General features: G+C 35.3%; 1 protein-coding gene across 1 annotated transcript; it reads right to left on the bottom strand.

Annotated features, from left to right (window-relative positions):
* Nucleotides 1-9,165: 9,165 nt before the first annotated feature.
* Nucleotides 9,166-11,387, bottom strand: LOC111386153 (L10-interacting MYB domain-containing protein-like). The gene is made up of 3 exons (XM_023010604.1): nucleotides 11,343-11,387; nucleotides 9,826-10,206; nucleotides 9,166-9,720 (listed from the first exon to the last, which is right to left on the bottom strand). Exons 1-3 carry the CDS (start codon nucleotides 11,385-11,387, stop codon nucleotides 9,166-9,168), a joined length of 981 nt encoding a protein of 326 aa, XP_022866372.1.
* Nucleotides 11,388-11,978: the final 591 nt, after the last annotated feature.

Genomic DNA, 11,978 nt, shown 5'->3' with positions numbered 1-11,978 from the left:
TGGAGAGGTTCTATTACCTAAAGATGTTCTCTTCATTAAATACTTCTTTTCTCTATCCTCCAGAGACGATGCTACTTCTGCCCTTTCTAGCAAAGCAATAATTTGATCCATCTGTATGGCTTCAGACTTGTCTTTCCTCAAATGTAAGTTTTCTATTTCGCTCTTAAATTCTTCAAGCTCCTTTTTCAATGATGTTCAATCAGTTGGAACTCCAACAGCCTTTGCAATAGAGACAAGCAAATTATAGGCATAGGAGCGATCAACATTCCTTTCCTGTGTTCCTGATTCTATTTTTCCCAAAATCTCTTCTTCCACAATGACAGCCCTAAATTTACCATTTCTCATGTTATTAACTAGCTGGTCAATATCTTCTCTGGTCCCTAGTGAAATATCTATAGAAGCCAAAGGATTGAAACTCACTGCATGGGTAATCTCTTTGGTAATGATTGTTGCTAAAATTGAACTTATCGTAATGTTCATTAGAACGTTGCAAAAAGTAAAATTTATCGCAAAAGTGGCATTGACAACATTCATTTAAAAAATGTTGCTAAAACTCAATAAAGTTAATCAATCGCAATATTCACTTGTTAGAATGTTGCCATAGCCTCCTTTAGCGAAATTCAATTAATGAATGTTGCCTTTTGAGTATTGCAAAAGGGCTTTTTTTGTTGTAGTGTTTGCTCATTGTAACAATTATTTTCTTAACTTTTTTTTTTCATTGAATTCTTATCTTCAAACATTCATTAATTAGTACGTCAAGTCGTCGATGATGATTCACATCAAAACATTTATTGGAGATCAAAACAAAAGACAAAGGTCTACGATTTTGAAAAATTACACGGAAGAAGAGAATTTCAAGTTTGGTGAAAGTTGAATTTTTAGGTATCAAGTGATGTACTCAATTTTTTTTTATCATATGTTCTACAAATATCATCGATTAATTTCACAATATGCAGACAATATAGCCTTAAGTTGAACTCTTGATTCTACTTATTAAAGAAATGATTCTTCTTGATATTGGGCATTGCTTTTATTCCTGTGATTATTACAGTTGACTAGTCGTTCAATAATTGATTGATTTGTGAACTATAATAAGTTGAGATGTGAATTATTAGTTTTGGTAAAAGTCGGTAATTTAACTAAAAGATAGAGATATACTTCTTGATTCACAGAGCAACTCTTTGTTGCTTATGAAGTAATAGTGTATTAGGCTTCTACTATTGAATCAACTGTTGTTTTATATTTGGATCATTTTCAACTAACCACTCAATTATTACGAGTAAACAATATCTTAATTAAGATTTGCCACCATTCTATTCTGGCTGGAAGCAGCATTAGTGTATCTATGAAGCTCCCAGTTTATTTTCCTCATATAAAATCTTCTCAACATTCTATCTATGTAGATTGGGATGTGTTAAGCAGTCTTCTAAATTTACCTCTATAGATCAAGTCTCTTTTCCCTTATCTTTCATAAAGAAATCCTTTAAAACCATTGAAATGTAAGGATATCATATCCTGTTAATATGTTATCTACATATAATATTAGGAATACTACAACGCTCATACAATCTTTTTGTAAACACAAGGATCTACTTCATTGTTGATAAAATCAAACATTTGATTTTATTTTTTTTATCAAATTGAAGATTTCAGCACCAAGAGGCTTGATTTAATCCATATAAGAATTGATCAAACTTGTACACCTTGTAACCATATTTGTATTAAAAAATTTCGAGTCGTGTCATATACACTTTCTCGTACAAATTCCTGTCAAGGAATAAAATTTTAACATTCTTTTGCCATAATTCATAGTCATGGTATATAGCTATTGCAGAAAAAATCCGAATGGACTTTAGCATGACTATAGGATAGAAGGTTTCATCAAAGCCAACTCATTGTCTTTGTTTGTTACCTTTTATTATTAGCCTCACTTTGTATGTATAGAAGTTTCCATCCATGTTGACTTTTTCGTGTAAACCCATTTACAATATATGGGTTCTATCCCATGAGGCTGGTCGATCAAGGTCTAAACTTTGTTCACATACATCGAGTTCATCTCAAATTCCATGGCCTCTTACCATCTCTTTCAGCCAACACTTAACTTTGTTTTTGCGTAACTAATAGGTTCATCATCCTCAATTAATAATGCTTGATTAGTAATCATGGATTCATAATTTCTAGGAGGTTGAATGATCCTACAAGATTTATGTGGAGTTGGAGTGTCCCCAGAAGTCTCTATTTCCTAATCAAGAATATGTGCCCTCAGCAGGTGTGGAATCAGACTTAGGTTTATTTATTTGGTTAACTATATCTGTGAATTCTTGAACTTCTCAAAGTTTTATTTTGCTCCCATTGTCCTGTCCTAGAATGAATCATTTTTCTAGGAAGACGATTTGTCCTGAGACGAAGATTTTCTCTCAACAGGATCATAGAATCGATATCCAATTATCTCTTTTGGATATCTCAAAAATAAGTATTTATTGAATTTAGACTCAAACTTATTTGATTAAGTGCGCTTTACATAAGCGTCGCAATCCCAAACTTTAATATGAGAAAAGATGGGCCTCTTGCCTTTTCATAACATAACTCATATGGAGTTTTGTCAACCGACTTAGATTAGACACAATTTAATATGTAGCATGTTGCAATCAGTGCATGACCTCAAAACGATTTTAGAAGGTTTGCATGGTTTGTTATTAATCGCACTATATCTAATACTGTATGATTTCTCGTTGCGATGCATATATCGAAGTCCACTGTGAGAGAATCTCATTCTCTTTTAGATAATTTAACACCTTTCCTTTTAGATATTATCCACCTTGATCTGATCTTAGTCCTATCTGGTCTCTACTTCTAACTTGAATCCCTTGAACTTTTCAACAGTTTCATACTTGAGCTTCATCAAGTATACATGACCATTTCTGAAATAATCGTGGGCAAATGTGATGAAAGAAGAGAAAACTCATCTAATTTTAATTAACATGGGTCCATATACATTATTATGTATTATGCTAGTAATTATGCAGACCTTTCTACTTTCAAGTAAAATGAGATTTGGTTATTGTGTCTAACAAGTATGATTTGCACTCGTCAAATAATTCAAAATCAATTGATTTCAAATATATATATATATCTCTGTAATTTTGAAATTGCATTTTCATTTATGTGACCAAGTGTACAATGCCAGATTTAGGTGTTATTAAGATGATCACTTTTATGCATCTCAATTTCTATTCACATTATAGAATACTCATATTCAGAATATAAATATCATTTTATAATTTATTGTAACCATTAAAATCTTATCAAGATAAAAGGGAACAACAATTGTCTTTAACATTAACATATTTCATGTACAAATATAAAATTTAATTAATGTTATGGTAGTGGGTACAAAGTAACATGATTTTAATTCCAATACTAAGCCTAACAGCAATGATAATAAGTATGCTCCTACAGGTAATGTAGTAACTTTTGCACATCTTTAACATGAAGGTCAATTTCTTCCTTTTATAGTGGTTTATTTCTATTTAGTTTCTACATATATATACGAATACAATATAGTATCCAATACCCAATAAAACTAATGAAGTAGACATAAATCGTGCAATTTTTCTTCCAATTACCTATCATTCCAAAATGATAACAAAGGTAATTAGATTTGATATTGTCTTTCTTCGCTTTGACTGTCTTAGCCATCTTGAATACTTTCCTAAAGTATCATTTAAACTTTCTCTTACAACTCTTAGAGGAATCAGTGACTAAGATTTGCCCACTACAATTTCTAATATTGGGTTTAACAGTCTTAAGCATATTCAATAATTTAATAAGTGCGCATTCAAGTTCATTCATATCAAAATTCATAATTAGCTATGAATCGCCAGAGATTGTAGAACAAGTCAATACTTAGTTTATGGTTTATTACTAAATCCAATTGACACTACTTCTCAATGCCAATCATCTTCAGTACATGAGTATTGACTGAAGTTTCCTCAGACATTTTGCACCATTATGGTTGCTTAGAAGTCTCATATACTTCCACACATAATTATTAATCATACAATTCTTTGAAATGAAAAATCATGTGTTAATATCTATACTCTTATGTTGCTTTTGTAACTCAATTAATGTAGTTGCAAGCATCATATATATTGCAGTACTATTGTCATCACCATCTTTATTGTAGTAGCTACATCTTCCTTCAGTGTCCGTGGAAGGGGCTATTCAAAGATATAACCAATCTTCTAATGTTTGAGAACAATTCTTAAATTGTGGTGCCAATCAAGAAATTTGGTTTAATTGTTGGCATCCAATATGCCTCTCAAGTACATATGGCTACTTATTATTCGATAAATGTAAATGGCTAAAAGTAAAAGAATAATATATATAATGCATTAGTTAATTTAATATGGTATTTTTCTTAAATTAATTATACTCTCTCTATTTAATTCAAATTTATAACCCTTTCACATAAATTTATGGAATCTATACTTGACTCTTAGTGAGCTGGGATCCTATTCGTTATATTAACACCTTGAGCGTACTCAACAAATCTTAGTAAAATATTTACGTAAATACTATGATCAATTGCATCTCTACACAACTCTCATATCATTAAACTGACAACATATTTTCTTCATAAATCTTATATATTAGGTTAACAAGCCCCTAGAATTTATCTCTTTGAGTGTATTCAACAAAAGATAAATTTTAGTTAAGTCGAAATCAATATTCAGAGATATTAAATATTTCATAGTGTCAAACATATCCCTAATATGTTAGCCTTGAATGCATTTAATAAGTTGAGATTGATTTAGGACTCTTATTTTTCACTAAAATTATGGAAGACGAATATATATATGACTTAATATTTTAACAAAGGGTTCTGTATTCAAAGGTCTCATTGTAATAATTATATATGTTTTATTATACATCTAGTTCTTGTTTGAACCCCATTCTTTAGGAAAAATGCATTTTAACAGTATTATAATTTATTTCAACCGCATATTATTCAATAAAATAATATTAAACACAAATCCAAAATTTTCTCTAATTTTTTAACCACACATTTTTTATCAATACACTATTCAAAAATTCATTATTTTCCCCAAAATAGGGCTCAAATAAGGGCCTAATATGCAAATAAATATATATAATAGTGTTGACAATTATGGACTTTTACTATTTAGTCTTTTCGAGCGATAACAAAGACTAGTTGATCAGCCTTTAGGGGGTATTGTATTGACTCATACAATGCTCCATCTCTATGGTCTCCTCTCCTTATTTGTTTAATTAGTCCAACTGCAACATGTATTCTATACTAATTGGCACACAGGCCTAAATAATTGGACACGTAAACCCATAAAACTACAACGGATTCTCAGGTCCAAAGTAAATAATAGCTTGTAGGCCCATAAAAAATAAGAATAAAACTAACCATTCAACACATCCACATAATTGAAACCCATAATTATCCACTAAATAGAACATTCAACATATAAATGTTTTCCTATATAATATTTAATATTATATGCATAAATGTTTCAAATTTCTAACAATTAAGGTTGTTTAAACGAATTTAGACAAATGGATTGAAACAATTAAATAATCAATTAATCAAAATAGCAAGTTTATTTAATTGAAATTGAATTTTAATAAAACATAGAATTAGAGTCCATCTCTTATTCAACAATTACATGGCGAACTTATTTAATTAAAATCAAGTTTTCATTAAATATCAAATTAGAATCCAATTCTAATTTTAAACTTAAGGCGATTGAATTTAGTTTAAATAAATTTTAATTAAATAGCAAAATTAGAGTCCAACTCTGATTCCAAAATATTAGGGCGAACTTATCTAGTCAAAATCAAATTTTAATTCAATACCGAATTAGAGTACAACTCTAGTTTTAAAGTTTTAGGGTGAAACAATTTAATTAAAATTAAATTCTAACTAAACGCCAAATTATAGTCCAATTATAATTTCAAGAATATTTTACAGCAGATAATTTAATTAAAATAAAATTTTGAATAAATACTAAATTAGAGTCCAAGTCTAATTTAAATTGAATTAACATTTTAATTTAGGAGAAAACTTGTAAATAAAATAAAATTCAATTTAGGGTCAAGGTTTAATATTTAAGTTAAAATCCAATTTTAACTATATTATAAAAGTACTCATTAAAATTTTAAATAGGTTTTTAAATCAAATTTCTCATCACAATTGAGCTTGTGTTTGAGCCCCATTTTCTTCCATTAACTCTCATTTTCTTTAGTCCAAAATTGATGGCCAGCGGGACCCACTTTGTTAGTGAATGCATAGACCCTGACACATAGGTTTGAAAATGTTGAATTCCAAAATTAAACACAATCACAATTTTAGACATTGACATTACTGCCCCTCTACTTACTGTTTCACACATGAGAATAAGACAAAAATTGTTAAGTCAAACAACATTAGCATACAATTCATTTCCGGGCGTGCGTTTGACGAAAATAATATTTTTGCATTCATTGCATCGAAACAAATTCACACATTACAACATTCATTCAAGTGGTAATTTACGCTTTCATACTGGCTTCCAACAATAATTTAGCGTTAACCTAGTCAACGTATGGTGTGTGCTATGTAATCCCGTAACTGGGTCCACGACACATTCTCATCCGCAACAGCATCCTCTTCCGCTGCAGCTTCATCTTCCTCATCGGGTAACTCAACCTTGACTTCTTGATCGTCAACTTCCTCGGCCCTGCGAAACCCTTCGTCGAGTTGTCCGTTGCGTCGCAGAAAATTATGGACTCCCATTGCTGCCATGACCACAGCGATTTGGGCTCGATATGAATAATTAGGCATCCTGTCTAGAATTTTCCATCTTTGCTTTCAGACTCCGAATGCACGCTCAATAATGTTTCGACATGATGAGTGATGAAAGTTGAACCTCTTGCGTGCATTACGAAATCGACGTCTGCTGCCACCATGATCGTGAAATTCTTGGAAGTGATAACGTACATCCGACCCTTTGTACGGTGCCATGTACCCCGGTCGATTTGCAAATCCAGAGTCCACCAAGTAATATTTCCCGTCAGTCAGTTCCGAAAAGTGTATGTCCGGACTATGCACCGTGCGGGCTAGTATAGGACTGTCGTGCGTGGGGCCCATGCTTTCCGGAAACACAAATGTGAAGCACAAGTTGAAATCGTAAGCGGCCAAGACATTCTAAGTGGGCACCCCTTTTCGCCCTATGAAGTTAATTCTTTTACGTTGTGGCAACACTGCTCACACATGGGTCCTGTCGATAGCTCCAATACAATCCTGCGACGTCCATTTCAAATCACGTCAAATACTCGAATAAATTTTGGCAAATTTAATTTGACCACCGAGACAACGTGCGGCAACATAAACATACCTGGAACAACGGATATCGCTGCGGATTGGGGTGATGATGTGCAGCGCCATGGTTGTAGTTTTCATGAGGCCGGATCATGTCTGCTGCCAACGCACAGATGGCGCGAAGCACGCGCTTGAAATAATGGCCAACGGTCTGCAGCGAATGTCCAAATAGCGTTTGCACTTGGCGATATCCCTTCCCGTGCGCCATTATACACAAAAACAATCTGACCTGCTTGTATATATCGATGGTCATACTATTTTCCAATTCGTAGCGGTCTCTCAAAACATGTACAAAGTGCCTGAACATGGACGGGTACATTCTAAACTCTTGAAAGCACGTTTGCAGGTACACATGCATATTCTGCAACATGAAGATATGGCCGCTTCCTGTTGTAGGAAATAAGTAACGGTGGGCCCAATCCGGCATGAGGTACTGGCACACCATCCGCTTAGCGATATGACAATACTGTAGCCACACCACCATTTCCGCCTCTAACTGCTGCAGTACATCTTCATCTGAGCCGTCATCCGAACAAGAGTTCGACACGAGGTCACAATCGGTCTCTGATGATATATATGAATCGGACATGTCTGTCATCTCGTCAAAGCGAGAGCACGACACACAAATATTTTTACTGTACGTGTCAGCGTCAAATTTTCACTGTGATTGGGATGATATTTTCGTAACCCGTTACTTCGCCAATTAGCACTTTCCTTCTTATAGCAGGAGCCTTTGCAATGCATGCAATCAATATTGTATAGTTAGTGCCCACAATTATTGATTCCATTAGCAGGCATGCAGAAGGTGTACTGACAAGGCAAAATATGCATTGTATCATGCATTGACATATTTCAAAGTGCCAAGAGTTGGATTCCAGCCTTCACGTAATAATGGAGTCTGTGGGACCAAATTACTTATGTGCAAAGATTTGGCTCTTACGGAACTATAGACGTGTTTCATAATTATATGCAATAGATGGACATACTGTTGATAATAATGGACTCTACGCGAGCGTGTTTTATGTGGAAAAGTATTTGCTTTTCTAGAGCCATTGACGTTTTGCAAAATTGTCAGAGTAGGAAGAGAGCGTTTAGATAGTGATGGATTCTGTGGACGCAATTATTTATGTTCAAATTTTTGTATCTTCCCTAACCAATGACATCACATCAAGCTAATAGGGGTAGAATTATTTACTTTACTTAATAGTTGAGTCCCTGGGAGGGACTTCTTTCTGTATCAGTTGTTGCTTCCCTACAGCTACGAGCCTATTTCTCTATGTTGTAAGAGTAGATTGAAAACTTTTAAAAAAAAAATCGCGTCCTCGATACACAATTGTTCACGTTCACAGTGTTTGCTATTCCAGCACTAATACAATTGTTAAACATTATAGAAATATACTTTATTGACTATACGTAATAGTTGTGTCAGTGGCCACGACGTGTTTCTGCTCGAATTTTTTGTTTTACAACAACTATTGACAGACTTTACGTAGTTCTCGGGTACACAGGTATGAAATATTTCTGGATGTGCATGAAAACGAGTCACATGCACCTATTTTCATTACATTAAACACTACAAAATACATAGCACGGTATGTAGTGCGCGAAACGTGTAAATAGGAATTAGAACAACAAAGTATTATTACAACAAGCCGTATGGACGATAACTAAAAAAGCTTACAAATGAACTCAAACCAACAACACATACAGTCGAAGTACGATTACAGGCTCCCAGAACCCGGCATTTTGTCGAGTTCAAAACAATACACGATCCACTAGTAGTGCATCTCCATCATTTTAGTTGCACTGTACGCAACACGATTTTTAGAATTTCTTAGGAACCACAACGCGAACATGTGCAACTCATCCTCAGCTTCGACAAGCCCAATCGAAATCAAATCATCTATGCATTCGTGGAGAGTCATACGACCCTCTTCTTTTGCGCGAATCACAGAGGCCATCTCCTTTGATGCGCAAGCGAGGTTATCTACCGACTCAGAAACCTCCCTCGCACCGAATTTCTTTCGCATCTCCTTCGCATGTCTTCCCTTATGTTTCTCACCGCTTCGATGCAGGGAGATATTCATCGAGGAACTCACTCTTCCTGGTGTCAGGCCATCGCTAGAATCAGTCGTCTCAGCATTGATAGGTAACGTGTCGTTCGAATCATCTGAGTTGGAGTTGGCGCCCAAGTCAAACCCACGTTGAGGCAGCTTCATGGGTGTCAGTGCGTACTTCATGGAGTCACAACTACCTCCAAACAGACGATTATAATTATGGTAGATTTTTGTGTTGTCATTGTCCTTGAACTTTCCATACCGAGGGTTCTTCTACAATGAAACATGGGAGCATTAGTATAGTGTTATGGAGTTGTTCACATGTAAAACCGTTTCTAAGAAAGCAAGTGTAACTCAAGAGTGTTCACATGTCAATACCTTAATTTTTTGCTTCCACCACCATTTCGGCACATCAATTTTGCCCCCGGTGCTAAGACCACAAGCTATTCCCGTGCACTGGAGAAGCTCAAACAGTAGTTTGTGGTCCGTGCGCATAGCACCCCAATGGTTTTTCAGTTGTGCGATAGTCCAGTTCTTCCCAACATTTTTGTTGAACAATTCGCATAATCGCTCCCACCCTGTTGAAGAGAAGCACTTTCGGCGACGGTATCCCTCTGCAGTGAAGTTTTCGACGGCGAACATGAAGATCTTCTGCTCTCGAGGTTCCCATCTAGCACACTTGCGAGCCTCCGACTTGTTTTCGAGGTTAGGGTTTGATGATGCGGCCTGCATGGCGTCTGAATTTTGTGTCGTGTAAATCTGCCAAAATGTTGCACATCAGAGTTGTCAGAACTTGTGAGAAAAGAAAATTGCAGTACAAAGGTTTCACTGAAATAGTCGTGTGGCAGTGTTGGTACGTGAATCTACAATGCATTCAACAAATACTTTGGTGTTAGAGTTCTGTGGTAGTGAAAAAATCATAAAACACATAAGTGAAAGTGGTGATGCTGTAGTGGAAAACGTAACTGCTATTATGAGCAGGCTGCTGAAATTTTTGCGGTACATAAGCACAAATTAATATCCATAACTGAGGAAAGTGTACTGATCACACGTAAATAATGAAAGAGCATATGATGACAATACAATGGTGAAGTGGTGAAAGTTAGCCACTAGCAGAACATGCGATGTCCGGCAATTGAAGACATGGCTTTACTAGAGGAATATTTTCTGGCGTTGGACTAAACCCATGTCCCAATTTTCCCTTATGCATAGTAGTTTGGAACAATTGCCAATTTTTTTCTGTTCATTGCAACATATATAGGTAATATGAAGGAAGTGGCATTACAAATACATTGTTACGGCAGCATATTAATAGGATAAAAATGTCCAGTAACACGAACTTCTATATTCAGGAGCCTCAGATCAGTTGACATAACCAGTTATATTGAGCAAGGAAATCAATGGTCGTGAAATAGAGCAACATCCTATAATTTGAAGTAGAAGAGGCAGGAAACCGTTCCAAGTTACTAGGTAAAAGAAATGAATTTGTGAAAAGAAAATTACATAGCAGGCACAAGCACAGCTAACAACTCCAAATAAGGGTGCTAATGTAATGGCCTTGGAACTAGCTTATCGGAGTTACTTACTCACAGAGGCATGTCAATTGCGATACAAACAACATTAAATTCATAATCCACAAGGTGTAATTACAGACGGAGCGGGGAGGGGATTAGTCTCAGAAAAATGAATTTACAGTTCATCCGACAGCAACTGATTTCGATGTCAAAATGCATTAGACGATGTGATTAGTGGCTGTGTTCTGTTCTGTCGTGCATGTGGCCTACCTAATCGATAGTCGACTGGTGGCAATAGCTTATGTACAAGGTGCGTGAAGGTGTCAATAAGTTTGGAATGGGGATGCAGATCGGGGGGGAGCAGTTGAGTTTGAAGCGTACCATGGTTTCCGGATAATAACCAAAATCGCCGGCGTCGTAGGCCATTTTCGTTTGCTACAGTTCGGAGCCTCTGGAATTTGTTATGCAAGTGGACTATGAAGTCAAGCCCAGATGTGATGCGTCGTTGGGGGAAGATGATATGGACGCCGAAAATGGCCTTGCACAAGGATCGACTGACAACGTGTGGCACAACAAATTTTTAATCGGCAAGATACAGATGCGGTTGTCTTTGCAACAGTGTAGTGAACTGACCGGATGGAGATGGAAGGAAATGGGGGATTGGGTTTTTGCTGGGAAGGAGGCCAGTAGGTCATTATTGAAGGGCAAATCTATAAAATAGAATGGAAAATAAGGGGTGTTGGTGTCAATTGGCTCTATCTGTTGTGTGTGTAATGAATAATTGAACCATGTGCCTGCTATGTTTGTCAAAAGACAGAATCAGCTAAATTTGACTTCGTGGTCAAACGTTTTGAAAAAGTACTTGAACCAAAAATGTAATGTGCTCAGACAGAGGCTCAAATTTAAGGCCAAACCTTTTAAAATTCAATTTAAATCCATTTTCAAATTTAAATTCAAAAGTATTTTGAAAATTGTAATTTGACTCCTACTTTTAAAATTATAATCAAGACCTTCCAA

The sequence above is a fragment of the Olea europaea genome, unplaced genomic scaffold (genome assembly GCF_002742605.1).
Source record: "Olea europaea var. sylvestris unplaced genomic scaffold, O_europaea_v1 scaffold3431, whole genome shotgun sequence".
NCBI lineage: Eukaryota > Viridiplantae > Streptophyta > Magnoliopsida > Lamiales > Oleaceae > Olea > Olea europaea.
This window is presented reverse-complemented; position numbering and strand designations above follow the sequence as displayed.

Excerpts from the sequence above, each read along its gene's own strand:
- LOC111386153 (XM_023010604.1), bottom strand. The coding sequence starts at position 11,387 with ATGGCCTACGACGCCGGCGATTTTGGTTATTATCCGGAAACCATG. Across the intron at positions 10,207-11,342 it reads GTTATTATCCGGAAACCATG|ATTTACACGACACAAAATTC; the intron begins GTACGCTTCAAA and ends ACATTTTGGCAG. Across the intron at positions 9,721-9,825 it reads GGTGGAAGCAAAAAATTAAG|AAGAACCCTCGGTATGGAAA; the intron begins GTATTGACATGT and ends GTTTCATTGTAG.